Source organism: Anabrus simplex, chromosome 2, assembly GCF_040414725.1.
Source record: "Anabrus simplex isolate iqAnaSimp1 chromosome 2, ASM4041472v1, whole genome shotgun sequence".
NCBI lineage: Eukaryota > Metazoa > Arthropoda > Insecta > Orthoptera > Tettigoniidae > Anabrus > Anabrus simplex.
The window spans coordinates 1143700989-1143722957 of record NC_090266.1 but is presented as its reverse complement, the minus strand read 5'-3'; the positions used below and the strand labels follow the sequence as shown (position 1 = coordinate 1143722957).

Genomic DNA, 21969 nt, shown 5'->3' with positions numbered 1-21969 from the left:
AGTTTCTGTGAATGTAAGGCATTGCGGGTCGCATCCACAGATTGTTTTAAATTCGTGTCCATCCGTTCATTCTTCGTCCTCACGTTTTGAATTCTGGTCAGTGGAGACTTTGGACTTTTAATTTGTCATTCCATTTCATCTCATTTCGTACCATTAGGGGCCGATGACCTTGATGTTAGGCCCCTTTAAACAACAAGCATCAATATCATCATCATCATCATCATAGTTCCACTATCTTCCCGCCTAATTTGGCTTTCTATTTCCTTCTCAGGTTTCAAATTGAAGTGGGAATCTCAATCTCAAGTCATACTACGATCCTCATATGACCAATCAAACTTCTTTGGAACCACCTAATTCAAGTGAACAAGTGCCAACTCATATTGACAATATAAAAATAGTATAGATTTCACTTAATCTGGACATACACAGGCTGGACATTACCTTACAATGGAATTGTCAAAAATTTTATGAATTTTATACTGCAGCATTTTAATTGTACCATAATTTTAACTCATTTCATGCTTCATTGTAGTTGCTAGTAATGTGTTTTATGACGTATTTGTTTTTAAATGTGTTTTAGGTTGCTTTAGGTATGTATATGGAATTGTTCAATATGCAACTAAGGGCTGATGATGGCATATTACAGATGCCGAAACTAGTACCCTTATGACATCTCTCCTATAAACATTACGGTTCTCTACTGGAATACATACCTGCCAACTTTCCCTATTTAGCCGGGAGACTCCTGATTTTCGACAGTTTTTCCCGCCTCCCGATTATTCTATTATTTCTCCCGAATTTAGCTTATTTTTTGGTGAACTTCAAGTAGTTTTTTTTAAATTCTGACATTTCAGCATTGAACACCAGTGGCCAGAGGTCCTTCGCTCATTGGCCGCTTTCAATTGAAATATCGACGTTTATTAATATGAGAAATGCACGCGAATGTGCGATGTTTATTGAAACCTGTATATCGCGACGCATATATCGATTGTAAATCTCTCATTCTCGCATGCTGTGTTCGTGTTTGTTCACATCAGTCTGGTTGGTTCTAGAGGCTAGTCACTAGATTTGGAGTCTGTTTTAGTAATTTAGTGACAGACTTTCAACGAAAGTGACTTTTCTAGAGATTTTACGAATCATTTGGAGACAATTCTGACGATTGTTAATTTATTACTTAATAAAAATAGCATTGCGCTTCGCATAATCGCACAGGCGCGTGATGCAATATATTAATCTATGCATTTGTTAAGTAATGGCATCTGAGTGCATGACTAATTCACACATGTAAAGCATGAGTTCATACTATTTTCGGAAGGCTTATCAGAGACCGATCATCACTCACATACTTCCTGTGAGGGAATAGAGGTGTGTAATTTTTAGCCTTGTAGCCTCGTATAGCAACAGTCAGGCTTTTAGACAATAAGTGTTTTATACCATAGTACTCCTGCATTACACAAGACATGTAGAATAAGCAGTTTTGACCAATTGTATCTCCTGATTTTTGGTTTTGTAAAGTTGGCAGGTATGGGAATATCTTTATCAGTTTTTCCATTGTAACATGTGTTGATTGGTAGTTTTTATGCAAATAATCTGTTTGTTTTTATAACCAGATTGTTTTTTCTCTGTAGTGTGACTTACCTCATCGCCAGGTAGATCACATGGAAATTGAAACTTTCTACAAGGAGCATAATTTCATTGGCTGGACTGAAACTTCAGCTAAAGAAGGTTTAATGGTGAATGACTCAATGAGGTAATAAATTACTATTATTACTTGAAAGAGGCATGTTTTTTGTTATTGCTTGTTTCAGGGGCTGTGCTTTTACTTTTAAGTCTTGAGTCTTCACATGTGGGCTTTTTGAAATGAAATGTGGTTCAGATTTCACATAAAACTAGAGGTCCCATGACTATGATCACAATATCAACAGTTGTGCAAACTGCAAGCTTATTTGCTCTTAACACTTTTTCCTGTGTTTAATTGCTTACATCATTTCTTGACTTATTTTCAAAACATATGTAATTTTTTATGCAGTCAGTAAGTGGATTTAGCCATACTTCTCTGACCAGATCTGAAGAAAAATGCCCTGTCCATATACTGTGTGTATGGTATGCAGTCTCCATGATAGGGAATTTTACAAATAAGCATGATTTATATAGCAGATGGCACCAATTTTTAAACGTTGTTTTACATTTCTTGTGTTCTAACATATGAGTAGGCTATATGTTAGCCTGTCACAGCAGATGTGCCAAACTTGCAGCCTGCGTCTTGGTTATTTGAAATTTGGAAGTAATACTGTCTACGCTTCTCAAAAATGATCATTTGTTGCATTTGTGAGAGAGTGAGTTACAATATTTGTCATAAAATACAGATGTAACTGGAACACTTTATATCTCATGTTTTTCCTTGTTTAGGAGAATCAAACAATTGCATAGTCCCTTCTATCCAAGAGTTCTGGGTATACCCGAGTGACAGTAGGCATGGCTAGAGTGCTGGTGGGAAATGTGGGCTGTCTCCTTCATGCACAGATAGTTAGTTCCCTTTTTAACATACATGTAGGGATTGTCTTCTCTCTTCATCGGCAAAAGGAACGAGGGAACAATTTACAAAATATTTATGAGTAGAATAATTAAATTGACACGATATAATAATTACCCTTGTCTCAATAGCATGTTAAAGTACGTGCCAATAGTGATGCCCTTTTTAATTCAAGCCCATCTTGCACCTATAAAGAAAGTATCTTGGCTTCAGTAACATTATTGATAATTCTTCTGATTTTGTTTCCCAGGACCTCAGCAGTTTGGAAATTGTGCCTGTAGACTTTCTGTTTGAGATTTGAGATTTCCCCACAAATAATAATTGCTTGTTCTGAGATCTGGGGAACAAGCAGGTCTTAAGTTCCTTCTCCTCCTAGCGAGTTGGTCGTGTGGTTAGGGACACGCAGCTGTTTTCTCGCATCGGGGATATAGTGGGTTCGAACGCAACTGTCTGCAGCCCTGAAGACGCTTTTCCGTGGTTTCCCATTTTCACACCAGGCAAATGCTGGGGCTTTACCGTAATTAACCTTTTGCACTCCTATGTCGAGTGCAGTTTGACATTAAAATATTAGACTTGCGCTCCGATGTCGAGCTCCACTCGACATGAAAATATCTCGTACTTTCAGCGATCGTATGATGACTGTGCCGTGTTCTGGTATTGTAGAGCTATCTAACAGTCTCTGAGAGAACAAGTTTTCCTATTTACAGTAGTTCGTGGCAACTTTTTTAAGCTTTGTTATTCTTGAATGTTTATGCAAGTTCACAGATGTTGTTTGAATGTTAACATGGCTTCTGCTTCATCTTCACTCACGGAATTGGATATTTTAGCACAGTTAGTGGACAGTTATAGTGACGATTATGAACCAACAACTGACTTGGATGATTTATTAGTGAATAATGTTAGTGAAAGTGAACAAAGTGATGGTGATAAATGAAACCAGAGGTAGTGATGCTCCTCCATACCCATGGCGCGAGTGGAAAGCTGGCGATCCTGATTTACCTGCATTCTCATTCAATGAAACAATTTGTGGATGCAAAGCATCAGGTAGGAACAATCCCTCAACACCTTACAGATTTCTCAACTTATTTTTAGTGACAAGTTATTCAAGCAAATTGCAGACGAGACCAACAGATATGCTAAAGTCAAAATTCAGAAAGTGGTAGAAAGGAAAAAGTTTACTACTGCAAAACAGGTTCGAGAAAACCCGGTCTCCACCCAGAAAACTGATTTGAAAAGTACCACACAGTGAAAACCTACAAGGATTAATGTATTTTGTGTGCCTAATTGTAAATATATTCATGTAACATACTTATATTTTGTGTTAGACTCTTTTGCATTGTTCACATCCTACAGCTGTTCATAGTGCAGAAATTAATTAGGAGTGGAGCAGGAAGCATACGCTAAGGGTAATGGAGTTCAAAAGGTTAAGCCAACAGCCGCTTCCTTCCCACTCCTAGGCCTTTTCTATCCAATCGTCACCGTAAGACCTATCTGTGTCAGTGTGACGTAAAGCAAATTGTAATAATAATAATTTTATTCCTAAGACTGGTGTCCAGCGTCCATCTTTCTGTAGTGCTTTGTGTACGTTGTAGCTTTAAAGCGCATCCTTTTTGTTAGTCATGGTTTCTAGGCCATAGTTTGTTACTGGTACAATGCAGGCATTGTATGCCTTGACCTTCAGACTAACTGTAATATCCTGATACACAGTCGAAGCCCAGCTCCATGGCTAATTGGTTGGCGTGCTGGCCTTTGGTCATAGGAGTCCCGGGTTCGATTCCCGGCAAGGTCGGGAGTTTAACCATAATTGGTTAATTTCGCTGGCACGGGGGCTGGGTGTATGTGTCATCTTCATCATCATTTCATCCTCATCACGACGCGCAGGTCACCTACGTGAGCCAAATCAAAAGACCTGCATATGGCGAGCCGAACTTGTTCTCGGACACTCCCGGCACTAAAAGCCATACGCCATTTCATTTCACACAGTCGAAACTGGCTAAGACGTCCCTCTCTGGTGCGTTTCCCTGCGTATTACGTCATTATTCCAAAGTCCCAGTCCATGTCCTATTAAATACATGTTAAAGAAACCTGGATAGCACATTTGTCGCTCTTTAGTACGTACGTAATATTCCCACCACAAGAAATTAAGTTAGCGTTCCCGGCCACGTTGCGCGCAAAGTGCGCCAGCAGCAACTGGCCTGGGTGAGGATTTAGTAGAGAACTTAATTTCACGTCCCTAGCGTGTCGGCCTACAGCTGCAGGGAGCACCAGTCACGAATGAAGAGGTGTTTTATGACAAATAAAAAGACGGCAGGATCATCTAATAGGCCATATACTTAGACATGATGGGTTATTGAAGAAAATAATAGAGGGTTTAGTACAGGGAAAAAAAATTATAGACAACTATCAAGATTAGAGTAGGACTGCATGACTCAAATATTAGATGACACGAGATGTGATTCCTACTAAAAACTGAAAAGGAAAGCAGAGAAATGTGAAGAATGGAGAGCTGCTGCTAACTAGCTTCATGGCTGATGATAGAGAGAGAGAGGTGAATTGTGTAACAACATACATAAATTAGGCCTACTGTACTTACGGTTAGTGGTTTGCAGGACATTCAGTTATGAAGAAAAAGAAGGCTAGACAGTTTACAAGTGATGAAAAATTAAAGTTTAGTGAGAAAGCGGATACTAATCCATTCATGAAACTTCTACAAATCGCCCAGATGTTGGACATTCCTACGATAACTTTAAACATAATTGTAAGCAATATGTATAGTTCGCATCTCTAAGAACGTTTTTCCTGACGTTTTGCTATGTTGGTGTTCTTAAAATGTATTATTTCATTAATTATAATTGTAAACACTTGTTTGTCCGACTCGGCTGAATGGTCAGCGTACTGGCCTTCGGTTCAGAGGGTCCCGGGTTCGATTCCCGGCCGGGTCGGGGATTTTAATCGCTTCGGATTATATCTTCTGGCTCGAGGACTGGGTGTTTGTGTCTGTCCCAACACTCTCCTCTTCATATTCAGACAACATACCACACTACCAACCACCACAGAAACACGCCATAGTGATTACGTCCCTCCATATAGGGTTGGCGTCAGGAAGGGCATCCGGCCGTAAAACTGGGCCAAATCCGCATATGCAATGCAGTTCGCACCCATGACCCCACAGATGTGGGGAAAAGCGGTAGGAAATGAAGACGTAAGAAGAATTGTAAACACTTGTTTCTTTGTTTTCATCGTAATTATTTTTAGTTCAAACCTAACCTTAAATTTAACAGGGTATTTGTTTTTCATATTTTAGCACGTTACCTCTTTAGGACTTTTTTTTGTCCCCACAAAAACGTCCTAACAGTTTTGACTTTATCCATACTATTTCAGCCTGTTCCTGTCTTTTCTAACTTGTCGTTTCTCCATTCTTAGCCTGTTCCATATGTCTGTTCTGTATATAATTCTCCCTTGTTCTTTTCTAACATGTTTTGCAGTGAGTTCTAGTACATTTATTTGTATACAGAATACTGAGAAATTACTCTTTAGATCATATCAAATAGCCATGTTCAGTAGTTGAAGATGGTAAAGAAAACAAATAGTAGAGTTACTGCAAGTGGTCAGAGTAATTTAGGGTCATGAGCTAGGGATTAGCATGTTAGTTTTCCATTAGGTTGGCCAGTTTTAATTCTAGGTTCTGCATTGAAGTCCTTCTATTTTGATATGGATCAGGGTGTGCTCTGCCATCTAAGCTTCTTATGTAGATCAGTCGATTAGGCGTCTGCTTCATGTGCTCAGGGTTGTGGATTGAATCGTAATCGGGTAGCATTTGAGTGTTTTAAATGCAGGAGACATGTGTAAGGAGATGCATTAACCCTTTCAAGAACTAGGACAGAATTTTGCATCCCAGTATCCTTTAACATGTTCACTCCCTTATCCGACTTAAGTCAGATAGTGGACACCACTTGTAAGAGTCCGTATCCGACCTAAGTCATATAAGCATTTGCGGGGACTAACGAAATTTAAACCAAGCTCCAATTGCTTCATTCATCGTAGTTACGCTTCTAACCTATAGATGGCAGATAAATGAAGTAAACTTTTCACCCTCCTTACTTCCAGACGCGAAGGCCGTATGTCTGCTATTTTTTATTTGAATGGGCTCCTTTTCGATAGCAAATTATCATGGGAGCCGCACGTGTGGCTGTTAAAAGTGCAATGGACTAAGAAGTTGAATATTTTGAAGTTTCTTGGCAGCACTACTTGGGGGGCTCCTACGATTTTATAGGCCACATATTTTATCCAGGTTAGACTACAGCAGTGCAGCATATGGATCAGCAAGGCAAAGCGTCCTTGCAAAACTGAATACCATCCACCACAGCGGGGTTGGGTTGACAACAGTAGCTTTTTGTACAAGCCCCATTGCTAGCCTGCTTGCCAAATCTGGCCTTTACACCTGAAGCGCCAGCAAATGCTTCTGTCCTATGCTCCAAATTTGCGACAGATGCCACTTCACCCAAGCTATCCTTGCGTATTCTACAATGGAAACCGTCGGCTGTATGCTGCTTATCCTCGAGCAACACTGCTGGTTGGAATACGCTTGGATAGCAGTCACAGATTATTTGGTGTACCTTTGGTTCGCTGTCTTGCCATACAACCAAGTGGGGTGCATCAGTGGATAATATGACGACCTGAAATAATCCTGGATGTGCACACTGGTTCGAAGGAAAACACAGACCCCTCGATTAATCGGAGTCTCTTCCTGTCCATTGTTGGCCGGTATCCAGATTCAGTAGTCGTTTACACAGATGGTTCGAGGACAGAAACGAAAGTGGGTTGTGCGTTCGTTGTTGACAGCAATAGGTTTCTTTTTGCTCTCCTGGAAACCTGTAGTGTGTACACAGCAGAGCTCAATGCTATCTGTGAAGCTCTGCGGTACGCACTGTCCGATGAGTACTGACATTTTGTGCTGTGTACTGAGTCCTTGAGCTCGCTACAGTCTGTTGGTACATGTTTTCCTCGGCACCCTCTGGTGCAGCGGATCCAGGACCTGCTGGCCTGGTGTTCGGATGCCGACACCAGAATCACATTTATGTGGCTCCCAAGCCACATGGGTGTAGAGGGAAATGAGTTAACTGGTAAGGCTGCCAAGGAGACTGTTACATTGCCCCCATTGCCGTGCAAGATTCCAGCAAGTGATATTCGCTCTCACCTGAGACATTTGGTTATGTCCCATTGGGAGATGGAGTGGCCTGCTGATAAGGTGAGAGCGATAAAAGGTACAACGAAGGTATGGAAGACTTCACTTCAGGCTTCTCGAAGGGAAGCAGTGGTTTTATGTCATCTTCGGATTGGCCGCGGTATAGTAACGCACGCCTATTTACTGAAAGAACCCCCCTGCTGTATACTTGCGGCAAACATCTGACCGTGGTACACATCCTTACGGAGTGCACGGATCTGGTCGATCCGCACCGTAGTCTAAAACTCCCAAGTACCATCTCCCTCATCCTGCGATATGACGAACTGTCAGAAGACCTTTTAATTCGTTTTATGAGGGATAGTGGTTTGTTTACTGCGTATAAACGTAGTGTTTCGTATTAGTATTTGTATTATTGTTCATTATGTTTTATTAATTTGACTCTGTTTTAGTTTGTGTTTGTATATTTTAATGTGTTTTTCAAAATAGTCATTTTCATGATATGTTGTTGCATTTTAAGGCAATGTCTTATTCTACCATAATCTATCATCTATCATTTTACCAAAAGTAAGGCATTGCGAATTAGATCCACTGATTATTTTAAATTCACAATCATTGTTAATCTTCGTTTGTTTTAAATTCTAGTCAGTAGATACATTTAAAAAATTTTATCATCATATCATGTCGTCCATCTCGTGCAATTAGGGGCCGATGACCTTAGATGTTAGGCCCCTTTAAACAACAAGCATCATCATCAATTTTATTTGAACGAAGATCAAGGTCTAGCAGTCGGGGGTGCCTCATTATGTTTCTAAGTGCGCATTGTGAGTTTTGACAAGTGTGTTGTAAAATAGACAAGAAGCTATGGCTTACAAAGCAAGTATGGAAACTGATGACATTTTGGACGTGTTGCTCAATGAAGACTTGGGCGATGAATTTATACCACTAGAAGGAGAATGTGACAGCGACATTGAGTTTGAAGGACTACCTATAGAACGTGACGTGGGAAAAGTTTTAGTACCTGACACAGATCAGCTATAGAGGCCAACTTCACCACCATTTACAGCTAATACAGGGCTAAATATTACGCTGAGTAATGAAATCAATTGTATGTCCTTCGTGAATTTGTTTCTTTCTGAGGATTTTTAAAAATATATTTTCGAATAAACTAACCTATATGCCAGTCAGGTAGTTAGCGCTTCACATCGCGCCTTCACTAAATACTCTCGCGTACAGGCACGGAAACCAGTAGAGGTTACTGAGCTAAGTGTATTCGGAGGTTTGGGGTTTGTGACAGGAATAACTGAACAACCGAATTTGAAAATGTATTGGGCTGAGGACCCAATCTTCAAAAACCTGTGTTTTACTAAGAGCATGTCTTGGAACCGGTTTGAAAATATTCTCTCTTTTCTCCATTTCAGTGACAGCAGTCTCAGTGAGACTAGCTGTGACAGACTGTACAAAATTAGGCCCATCTTGGAAAGATTGTCTGACAGATTTTCATTAGTGTACACTCCTATACGAAAGGTAGCCTTACATGAAGGGACGTTAGCTTCGAGATGACACTAAGGTTCCACGTTTACAACCCAGCAAAATTAACAAAGTATGGAATTCTAGTTAGAAAGATATGTGAATCAAAGTATCTAAACTACGGATTTACGATGCCATAGGAATGAACCTCAGGGATCACATTAAGTACAACATGAGAATAAGTATAAAGTATGACAAACAGAATATAGCATGGCTATGTCACAGCATCAAGGAACAGCGTGTCAGTGTTTACAAGGCCCCAAGCTTCTAACAAGAGTCCCCTTTTCCTTGTGATCTTTCAATATATATCACACAGTTCCATGCCACTTGGCCTTTCCAAAAGTCACTGTGATACAAGCTCTATGTTAACTGTCTACCGTGCATCATCTATTCTGTGGTATATAATATGAATAATTAAAAGTTCTTCCTATTGGTTGCTATAAAATTGAAAACAAATGAATAGTACTAACTCTCCATAGTAGATTAGTTATATATTGCTTCTTCAAGTTATATATACAGTCTCATAGCGGCCTTGAATATAATTACACACCGGGATTTCAAGAATCTATATACATTCCCAACAAAGTTGTTTATGCCAATCTTAACCAGATTGCACAAGTCTTACTAACCTAGCATTTAACTTTACATGAAATAATATAGACCCTAAAATTAATATAACTGTAATGTATGATACAATTATTGTCTAACTCATAAATATTACCATGCACATGTCCTAATAAGTACCAATTACATTTTAACAAATCTTACGGCCATTATAAATGCTAATTCTTACACTTGGGTTTCGGGATTCGGTTTCTGTACCATTACAGTCCATCACACTGCCCATGTCATAGATGCCAGTTCCCATGTGCCTGTGCAAATCTCAGTCAACCTCTCCTGTGACGAGGCAATAATTGCAGTCCTTAATAAGTCCTTCATGACCTTAAGGCTGACCCTGGCAGTCTGTTGCATACAGTTCGCTCACTGACATTTGCACCAGTTGCTACCCATATATCATTTTGGTGCTCCTGAGCCCTTACCAGTGTGCAGTTGACAACATACTAGTCCTCTCCGACTGTAGTTTTTGCTTCTACCCTGGCCTGTCTCGTAGAGTACAATCCTCTTTCTCTGGGTCATTTCCAGGTTCTTGTGTACAACAGATTTATCCACATGAAGCCTTGTACCTACCACACAAATAATCCTGCCTTCCTGCAACAATGTGATTGCATGAACACATTCTGGCTCTGGGTACCTCATTTTGACTAACTGTATGTAAATTGTGGCGACAATCAAGGTATGTAAGAATTTATTACCCAAACAAGTAATGTCACATCTACGTGATGAGGTACAAACAAGTGGAAGTGCAAAATACCTGAAAATAAATACAGGTAAGGTCAAACAAAACAGTAAATCATGATTCAAATCCAGCAATGACAAAATTCACCATCAAAATATATGACACCAACATAATCTAGGTAGTTACTTTGATTAGCAGCTAAAGAATGTCAGTGTGGAAGTGAAAATTAGGCCAATAAATTAAAAAGATATTAAGAGGGAGTGATACATGGTTTTCTAGGCTGTTACTAAAAATACCTGGTGGAGAAGCAACTGTCTCAAACAATAAAAACACGTGTTCAAGTAAAATAAAATTTAATAAGATACAATACAAACACATCAGCCAACCAAAAATTAAAATAAATGGATGAGAATCTTCTTATTGCACTTACAGAAATTCATTGGATTAATCATGTAACATAAATAAAATACATTTGTTGTGGAATGATTGGGTTAAAACTTAAATAGGAATGTAGATAGAACACGCTTATTAGAAATCCAGATTTCAACAACAATAGAGAAAATAACACTGCAGGGATGGGAGTTGTTTTGTAATAATATGTTTGGATAATACATTCAATAAATTAAAGAAAATAATCCATTTTGGGCAGAGAAATATATCACAATTAAATACTGTACACTTGGAGTCGATACAACTTAAAACTACGAATCCATGTTGCACAAATCACCATGGCAACATTCAGTGAACTCCGAAGAGAGAAAAAATATAAATCACTTCACAATGAGTTCAATAAAAAAATTCAGATTATAAATAAATAAGTAAATAAATAAACAATGAGCGAAGCTAGCAGAACCAAAAGCCCAAAATAAATTCAGTTTAGATGAGGCACGCTTCAATGGTATCAGAGCACTAAGTCACAAAGTAATCAAACAAGCCCACTACAACACACCACTGCTCACAAGAACCAAATTATTTTCCATCACTTCAAATAGTAACATAATATAAAGGGGATGGAATTATATTCAGGATTCCATGGTGCACAGAAAATACACAATCCTGAGCACAACGACTAGTTACTCAACACGGTAATTTTAATACAGCCAGGTCACTGCCCCCCTCCCATAACAGCTATCTGTAAACAAATACATACTGCTTTTCTGAGAAAATTCCTCACAGGTAACATTCACATCAACCCTTTAAACCGCTTACAGCTGAACTACTGTTCCGTTCAAAGAGATTGAGTTGTCTCTTTTCCCTCCACTTGCAAGAACAGCATCATGTCGAAGTGCCGTCTTTATTCGTTCTGCTCGGCAGTGGAATGAACTCTCACTACAAACGAAAGAACTACTTGCTGAAAATTTTTGTAAAAAGGTAAAAAGAATATATATATATATAATGAAACCTTCTGTACTTCTTTTCTACTGTGGGGATTTAAGAGAGAGAGTGCGCACGCGTGCGTGCATGAGTGGGCGGGTGGGTGGACTGATGAAAGTTTATGCGATCCCGAGTGAGTGAGACTGTATGTGGGTATAAATGAGACGGCCTAGCTGAAGTATGTGTGGGGATTTGAGTGCGTGCGTGCGTGCGTGCGTGCGTGTTGAATTACTTGAATGTTGAACAGGTCTTGTGAATATTATGTAAATAATACGTCTATGTAAATATGGTAACTGTATATAAGCATATTCTTTGGACTATAGTTGAGTCATCAGTCCATAGACTGGTTTGATGCAGTACTCCATGTCACCCTATCCTGTGCTAACCTTTTCATTTCTATGTAACTATTGTATCCTACATCTGCTCTAATCTGCTTGTCATATTCATACCTTGGTCTACCCCTACCGTTTTTACCACCTACACTTCCTTCAAAAACCAACTGAACAAGTCCTGAGTGTCTTAAGATGTGTCCTATCATTCTATCTCTTCTCCTCGTCAAATTTAGCCAAATCGATCTCCTCTCACCAATTCAATTCAGTATCTCTTCATTCGTGATTCGATCCATCCATCTCACCTTCAGCATTCTTCTGTAACACCACTTTTCAAAAGTTTCAATTCTCTTTCTTTCTGAGCTAGTTATTGTCCATGTTTCACTTTCATACAATGCCACGCTCCACACGAAAGTCTTCATAAACATCTTTCTAATTCCAATATCAATGTTTGAAGTGAGCAAATTTCTTTTCTTAAGAAAGCTCTTCCTTGCTTGTGCTAGTCTGCATTTTATGTCCTCTTTACTTCTGCCATCGTTAGTTATTTTACTACCCAAGTAACAATATTCATCTACTTCCTTTAAGACTTTATTTCCTAATCTAATATTTCCTACATCACCTGCCTTCGTTCGACTGCACTCCATTACTTTGGTTTGGACTTATTTATTTTCATCTGGTACTCCTTACCCAAGACTTCATCCATACCATTCAGCAACTTCTCGAGATCTTCTGGAGTCTCAGATAAAATAACAATATCATCGGCAAATCTCAAGGTTTTGATTTCCTCTCCTTGGATTGTGATTCCCTTTCCAAATTCCTCTTTGATTTCCTTTACTGCCTGTTCTATGTTAACATTGAAAAGGAGAGGGGACAAATTGCAGCCTTGCCTCACTCCTTTCTGGATTGCTGCTTCTTTTTCAAAGCCCTCAATTCTTATCACTGCAGACTGATTTTTATACAGATTGTGGATAATTCTTCGTTCTTGGTATCTGATCCCTATCATTTTCAGAATCATAAATAGCTTGGTCCAATCAAGATTATCGAATGCCTTTTCTAGATCTACGAATGCCATGTACGTGGGCTTGTCCTTCTTGATTCGATCCTCTAAGATCAGACGTAAAGTCAGGATTGCTTCACGTGTTCCTACATTTCTTCTGAAGCCAAATTGATCTTCTCCCAACTCGGCTTCAACTTGTTTTTCCATTCTTCTGTAAATAATACATGTTAAAATTTTGCAGGCATGAGATACTAAACTAATGGTGCGGTAGTTTTCACACCTGTCAGCACCGGCTTTCTTGGGAATAGGTATAACAACATTCTGCCGAAAATCGGATGGGACTTCTCCTGTCTCATACATCTTGCACACTAAACGAAATAACCTTGCCATGCTGGTTTCTCCTAAGGCAGTCAGTAATTCAGAGGGAATGTCGTCAATTCCAGGTGCCTTGTTCCGATTTAGGTCACTCACAGTTCTGTCAAACTTTGATCTCAAAATTGGATCTCCCATTTCATCAGCATCAACTGCCTCTTCATGTTCCAGAACTGAATTATCTACATCTTTACCTTGATAAAACTGTTGGATATGCTCCTGCCATCTTTCTGCTTTGTCTTCTTTCCCTAGAAGTTCCTTTCTATCTGAGCTCTTAATATTCATACACCTAGATTTCCTTTCTCCAATGGTTTCCTTGATTTTCCTGTATGCAGCATCTACCTTTCCGAGGACCATATAGCCTTCAACATCCTTGCACTTCTCCTTCATCCATTCTTCCTTAGCTACCTTGCCCTTTCTATCCACTTGATTCTTTAATCGCCTGTATTCTTTTCTGCCCTCTTCATTTCTAGCATTCTTGTATTTTCGTCGTTCATCAATCAGGTCTAGTATCTCCTGAGTTGTCCACTGATCCTTAGTTGATCTTTTCTTCCTTCCTAACATTTCTTCAGCAGCCCTGCTGACTTCATTTTTCATTACTCTCCACTCTTCCTCTATAGTGTTTCCTTCAGCCTTTTCATTTAGTCCTTGTGCAACATGTTCCTTGAAACAATCCCTCACACTATTTTCTTTCAACTTGTCTACATCCCATCTTTTTGCATTCTTTCCTTTCTTCAATTTCTTCAACTTCAGATGGCATTTCATGACCAACAAGTTGTGGTCAGAGTCCACGTTTGCTCCTGGGAAAGTTTTGCAATCCAACACCTGGTTTCTGAATCTCTGCCTAATCATAATGAAGTCTATTTGATATCTTCCAGTGTCTCCAGGTCTCGTCCACGTATACAACCGTCGTTTGTGGTGTTTGAACCAAGTATTGGCATGGACTTAATTATGATCAGTGCAGAATTCAACCAGCCGACTTCCTCTTTCGTTCCTTTGTCCCAATCCAAATTCTCCTACTTTACTACCTTCTCTTCCTTGGCCTACCACTGCATTCCAGTCTCCCATCACAATTAGATTCTCGTCACCTTTTACATATTGTTTTAAATCTTCTATCTCATATATTCTTTCGATTTCTTCATCATCCGCTGAACTAGTAGGCATATAGACCTGCACTATTGTGGTGGGCATTGGTTTGGTGTCTGTCTTGACGACAATAATTCTTTCACTATGGTGGTTGTAGTAGCTTACCCGCTGCCCTATTTTCTTGTTCATTATTAAACCAACTCCTGCATTTCCCCTGTTTGATTTTGTGTTGATAATTCGGTAGTCGCCTGACCAAAAATCTTGTTCTTCCTGCCAGCGTACTTCACTTATACCAACTACATCTAACTTCAGCCTATCCATCTCCCTTTTCAGATTCTCTAACCTACCACAATGATTCAAACTTCTAACATTCCACGCTCCGACTCACAGAATGTCAGTATCCATCTTCCTGATCATCGCCCCCTCTCGTGTAGTCCCCACCCAGAGATCCGAATGGGGGACTTGTTTACCTCCGGAATATTTTACCCGGGATGAAGCCATCATCAGCACATCATTCATACAGAGAGAGCTGCATGTCCTCGGGAGGTAGTTATGGCTGTAGTTTCCCGTTGCTTTCAGCCGCATAGCAGTATCAACACAGCTAAGCCATGTTAAGTATTATTACAAGGCCGTATCAGTCAATCATCTAGACTGCCGCCCTTGCAACTACCGAAAGGCTGCTACCCCCCTTTCGATGAACCATTCGTTAGTCTGGTCTCTCAACAGATACCCATCCGATATGGTTGCACCTGCGGCTCGGCTATCTACATCATTGGGACACGCAAGCCTCCCCACCATGGCTAGGTCACATGGTTCGCAGAGGAGGACTATAGTATGTTTTTAATATTATAATTTTAAGTGGGGATGGAGGCACACTCGTGTATGTGGGTCTATGCCCATCAATCAATCAATCAATCAATCAATCAATCAATCAATCGGTCAGTCACTACTGATCTGCATTTAGGGCAGTCGCCCAGGTTGCAGATTCCCTATCTGTTGTTTTCCTAGCCTTTTCTTAAATGATTGCCAAGAAATTGGAAATTTATTGAATATCTCCCTTGGTAAGTTATTCCAATCCCTAACTCCCCTTGCTATAAACGAATATTTGCCCCAATTTGTCCTCTTGAATTCCAACTTGATCTTCATATTGTTATCTTTCCTACTTTTAAAGACACCACTGAAACTTACTCGTTTACTGATGTCCTCCCATGCCATCTCTCCACTGACAGCTTGGAACATACTACGTATTATTATATGTGATAAAATTCCCCCTTTCTCCATTCGCCATCCCTGAATTGTATCTACAATTTATGGAAAATAAATAATCATCATCTTCCTTCCAAGTATTGGGCCGTGTGTCCCGTAACGGTCTTGCGTTTTTAGTTTTGCAAGACTTGAAAGCAATCAAATGTCCTTCCGACGAGTTGCCAGCCTGAAGGAAAATAAATAAATAAATAATAATAACAAATGAACTTGATGAAATGGGACCACAAAATCCACACTTCCATCCAAGTCAAAAGCTTGCAACAATCTCCCGAGGAAAACAAAACACACCCACACATAATGGAGAGAGTCACCATGGATCAAGTTATGATAAGTATCTCACAGGGGACCAAGAAACAAAAACCAACTAAGAAAGGAACAGCTTACACAATCAAAAAAAAACTTCCATTTTCCCAGTCACATCAATTTATAAATAAATATTTTAGCTAGGATAAGCTAAAATTAAATCATAGTAATCATAGTAATTTAGGGTAACATTTATTAATTTGATTATCAGTATGTGTTCCTCAGACATAGCATCCATTAGGATCATGAAAGAGAAATGAAATGAATCAGAACAGAAATGAGAAAGAGGATTTAGCAGGCAAAGAATCCAGAGAAAAATATTACATGAGAGCAACTAGAGAATGAATCAAGGCTACAGAGGCAGGCCTGACACGACCGGCGAGGGTCACAAGGAAAATGATACAAGGTCATTTATCCAGAAGTGCAGAAAGTCTCCCTCTCAAAAAGCAAGCAGATTCACACCTGCAAGGCAGTAATAATTGAAGGAAAAGGAAGAAAGAAAAAAAAAAAGAGAGACCAATAATCTTCATGAGTCTGTACGAACACACGACCTAGTGAACACACACACGTAATAACCAAGAAAAGGGTGCCCAAAATTATTCGCAAGTCCATGCATTTCCAAAGACTGCATAATGCAGTATAAAATTAACCCTAGAATGGTAACAGTACGCCTCATAGACGTACACGCAAATGCCCGCCAAAGTGAGTAACCATGACAGGGCATCCCTACCCTCCTGCTATGCTTCAAACAGCCCCCCCCCCCCCCTACGTGTCACATCCCGGCCGTGTTCCTGTCAACGTTCGGTGAGTAATAACCCTCTTACGTAATATAGTGCGCCTGAGAAATGCATAGTTACCATCAATTGGTGTGATTCTTTCCAGTTTATTTCATATGAGTTTTTATCAAATTTGTTGTAGGTTATTTTTCTTTTACTTGAGTTACTTCTGGAACAAGAATTTACTTTCAACAAGCTAGTAAGACTGTCTTAAGAGTCTAGTTTTTTTTTTTTTACTGGTGTTTATTTTTATGTACCACTTGTGCCTTGTATATCTTGTGTTGGAAATAGAATAATTAATTCAAGTTTCAGAAAGAAAATATAATTGAATTCACCTCTATACTTAGTGATGTAGTTAACATGAAGAACGTTGGAGAAAAGAAAAATAGGAGACAGTACAGACGTTCTTTTGCGCCGTGTACGCCTTGGAAGCGTATAGTTACCAATAAGCGTTAAATATCCTTGTTACCATTCTAGGGTTAAATAAAGAGTAGGAAATAACCATAACTAAAGTAAATGGAAAAACGAGGACATAACTGATCCAACGTAAGTAAATAAACTTTAAATAACACTAAATCTGACAGCAAAACAAGGAATTAAACTCAATGAATGTAGAAGAGTATTGTCAAGAGAAATAAAATGTTATGCATTACAACAAAAACGTAAGAGAAAAAATCAGAAAAATGGTGATGATGATTATTATTAATAACGCCGGGGAACTCAGCCGTTAGAAGTGCATGCAGTTCTTAGAATGAATAAACTGCAAATTGAATTTTTTAATTGTTAATGATATGATATTCTAATTTCAGTGCATTTGTAATCATATGGTGATGTCACACAATCTAGCTTCAAGCTAAGTATGAGGAATAGTACAAATGCCAATTAAATATGAAGATTAAACACCCATTTTTTAAGTTGTAGCAAGCTTGTCAAAGTTTGATGCATTAATGCTCATAGCAAATTTAACTGGGGGTCACCATGCCATTAAAGAAATAGGTTTTTTTATATCTACAATTCCATCAAATGTTTTAAATCTTCAATGACTGAAGAACTAGAAGAGTGAATCATTCGTTTACTTACAGTTTGAGTCCATTATTGTGAGTAGCGCAACATATACATACGTTAAGACTGCAGATTCCCAGAAGTGTTAATATTAAATTACGTTGCTGCGTAAAAAGGGAATGATTTCCGCTGGCTGATGCCTTTATCCTTGGCAGTTCCTTCAACCGGTATCCAGTGTAATGTTTCCCATGGTGAACAAACACTGTTTTAACTGCAAACACATTCTCTTGCTCTGACCGCTTGGCTTGCCGTAAGCAGATAGAACCTTGATCAATAATCTTGGCACGCAAGCTAGCCTCGGCGCATGCTTAGATAACAGGTGGACTTGAGAGATTTGCGCACTACTTTCTGTATATAGTTCAAATGATACATCAGAATATGAATGCTGGAACATAATTCAGTGCAGGCCATGGAATATGAAATAAAAGTTTTAAAATGACACGAATTTCCATACTCTTCAAGAGTAGAGTCTTAATCAGGGAAACGTACTTAATTCATGTCTCATGAATAAGCTGGTACACAAGAACTTGTCACATAAAGACTACGTGCATTGTTGATCTCCCAGTTTAGTTTTTGACATAACACAATACATTTCACTATTTTGTTAAAGGAATGGTCATGACGATTCATTTTTTAGGCAGCATTGTAAAGCATATTGGAACAAGATAAAACAAACTTTATAGCTTGCACACTAACTGGTTAAATGCTACAGTCAACCAAAATCATGTCCCTCTAATTTTTTTGAGCAGTATATTTCAGCATCTACACTGTCAGTAGGACCCCAGATAATGTTGCAGGGCTGCTTAGGCAAACTCTGGGTAATCATTTGAGCTGCTTTAAGTCGCACCAACACAGATAGGTCTTATGGCGACGATGGGACAGGAAAGAGCTGGGAATGGGAAGGAAGCGGCCGTATAGCCCCAGCATTTGCCTGGTGTGAAAATGGGAAACCACGGAAAACCATTTTCAGGGCTGCCGATAGTGGCATTCGAACCTACTATCTTCCAGATGCAAGCTCACAGCTGCGCGCCTCTACACGCACGGCCAACTCGCCCGGTCCCTTAAAAGTAAGCAGTACTCAACCTTTGGGGACTTGAAGACTTACACGCATAAAGTTTATTGAATTATCAGTTACAAGATTTCTTGCAGTAGCACAGTTTGGTGAAGTTTAAAGTCACTTATAGCATAGTGAAGTATTAAGTACTGTTTTAATATCCTAATATTGGTTTGTTTAAACGCACTATTTATGGGTTTCATCCATTCCTCTGTCATTCAAAATGTGAACAGCAGTCTGATGAGGTATTTGGAGCTAGTAGAAATATTTTGATTACATCTTCCTGATTTTGTTGTTGAAAACAATCTAAAAAAATGTTGAGGAGTGCAGGTTCAACTATGATATAGGCTGTGTAGCCAATATTGTTAGTTTGCCATCAAGTAATATTTATTTCCAAAATGGACTGATTTTGTTGTTGAAAACGATCTAAAAATTGTTGAGGTGTGCTGGTTCAACTGTGATACAGGCTGTTTAGCCAATATTGTTAGTTTACCATCAAGTGATATTTATTTCCAAAATGGACCCTGGAAAGCAGGTAAGTGCAATTTAAAAATTCTTAAATTAAGGGTGTAGAGAGGTATGAAGGTCTTGAAATTACCTCAGTATAGTTCTTAACTGCGATCATACCTTCATTTTGTTTTATTCTACATTTTCTTATTTTGTATCTGGTTAGTGCTATTTGGTCATGTTATGGATGTTTTTAAACCGGTCATAAGTAATAAAATGTTTCAGTTTACTTCAGTTACAGTCAAGGCAAGCAACAAATTCCTGTTTTGTACTACTTCTACTTCATAATGTTTGGTAAGTGTGAAGGCTACTTGTATTAAAATGTGGTTGATAATTAAAAGTATCAACTCCTAAGTTTATTGTTGTTGTTGTTGTTGTTATTATTATTATTATTATTATTATTATTATTATTAACTGACAAGAAAGAAAAATGGATCATTTAAAAAATGTAATGTATTAATTTACCTGAAACTTTAATTTTCTTTGATTACACAGCACATTAAATTAACAGTGCCTTATGCACATTATTCTCATGATCATAAGTCTTTTTTTACAATATTTTATGACATTTTTAATATAAGTTGCAAAATTTTTCTATTTCAAGGAATTTCACTGAAAAGAATTAAAGGGAAACTAGATTAACTTATTTGACGATCTTGCAACTGAACATTCTCTTGCTGTCACTGACTGCCTTGCTCAAGCTATCAGCTTGAAGCCGATATCACTTCAAGCTTGCTCAGTATGTTTCCACCTCTGGTACCAATGACAAGCTTCGTGCACAGCGGCACGCTACCCACATGTTCCTGGGTTGCTTCCTGGGGATGCATGTCCACTCTAATCTTGGTCTTATTTCATTTGGGATGTAAAAATGTCAACGTCGGGTGTATTGCCCAAGCATATCGCAGAGGTGTTCAATTGGATCTAATTTTAGGCTATGTGCCAGCTAGTTCAGAGTTTGTATCCCAACGTTGCAAAGAAATACTGAACCACAATTAATGTCATAAGGGTGGGCGTTATTGAGCACCAGTCTGAAGTTTCAACTGGCAAATGGAGCAAAGAGGTTTCTTTGCATGCTCTCTGTGTATCCGTGTGCATTCAGAACATCTTACAAATAATGACAAGCTTCATTTGTACCTTGAAGTTGATATTGCTCCAAATCATGGCGGAACTACCTCTAACCAGCGTCCTCTCGATGATATTGCAGGATGAGTATTGCTCCCCAGTCTTCTGGCAATTGACTGGCAAAAAAGAAAGTGGATCATTTAAAAAATTTAATGTATTAATTTACCTGAAACTTTATTTTCCATTGATTACGCAACACATTCAATCAACAGTGCCCTGTACACATTATTCTCATCATCATAAGTCTCGTATTTTACATATTTGATGACATTTTTTTTAAGTTGCAAAATTTTGCCATTTCATTGAATTTCACTGAAAAAAAATTACCATTAGATGATTGCAGACAAAATGTGACTGACCTGTGAGGAGCACAATCACTGGTCCACAGTCCAGTTCTAGTATTGATGTGCAAATTCTAATCATGCTGCTGAGTGCTAGGGAGTAAGCTGCACCCCAAGGTAGGTCTTCTTGACCTCAATCTGGCTCCCAGAATTATTCATCTTACAGTCCTCTTACTTACAGCAACATTTCTTACTCCCTTATGACGATTTCTGGCCTGAACCACGGTAGTGTGATGATCTTCTAAGATCTGAAAGACCTGGAACATGTTATCCCTGGCAATTGTAGATTTCTGACTGCCTGATGTACTTCATTTTTAGTTGGTACCAATTTCATGGAATCGTCTCAGAGCATGTTGAACACTTCCAAATGATGCACTAATTAAATTAGCAGCATAACGAATGCTTCTTCCACCCTCGATGAACGCAATAGCTCATGCAGCGTTTTCTCAGCTAAGAGGCACATTTACTTAACAAATGTGAAAGAAAAACTGAAGAAATGTTGTTACTTGTGACACAAATTATACCACACATTATAATACACAAGAACTTACAAAGCATTTTATTACCCTCAGATGAAGTAAATCAGCATCTAGGACTTAGGGTTGCTCATGGAGTGGTATTTATCATCTGTTTTCTTAAAAATTGTTAAATACATGTTTCCTAGCTCATAAAACTTCTCTTACCGAGCTCGATAGCTGCAGTCGCTTAAGTGCGGCCATTATCCAGTATTCGGGAGATAGTGGGTTCGAACCCCACTGTTGGCAGCCCGGAAGATGGTTTTTCGAGGTTTCCCATTTTCACACCATGCTGATGCTGGGGCTGTACCTTATTATTAAGG

The 21969-nt window shown here is 38.9% G+C and overlaps 1 protein-coding gene across 3 annotated transcripts in view; it reads left to right on the top strand.

The window, feature by feature from the left end:
- The window catches only part of LOC136863353 (ras-related protein Rab-7L1), a 138760-nt gene that overhangs the window by 92640 nt on the left and 24151 nt on the right, over positions 1–21969 (top strand). For 2 of the 3 annotated variants that reach the window (XM_067139739.2, XM_067139740.2), the window contains exon 4: positions 1629–1750. In XM_067139739.2, the coding sequence (XP_066995840.1) occupies positions 1629–1750 (122 nt within the window). Of the gene's footprint in view, positions 1–1628; positions 1755–21969 lie in introns of those variants that run through there. The other variant, XM_067139741.1, reaches the window with a different exon arrangement.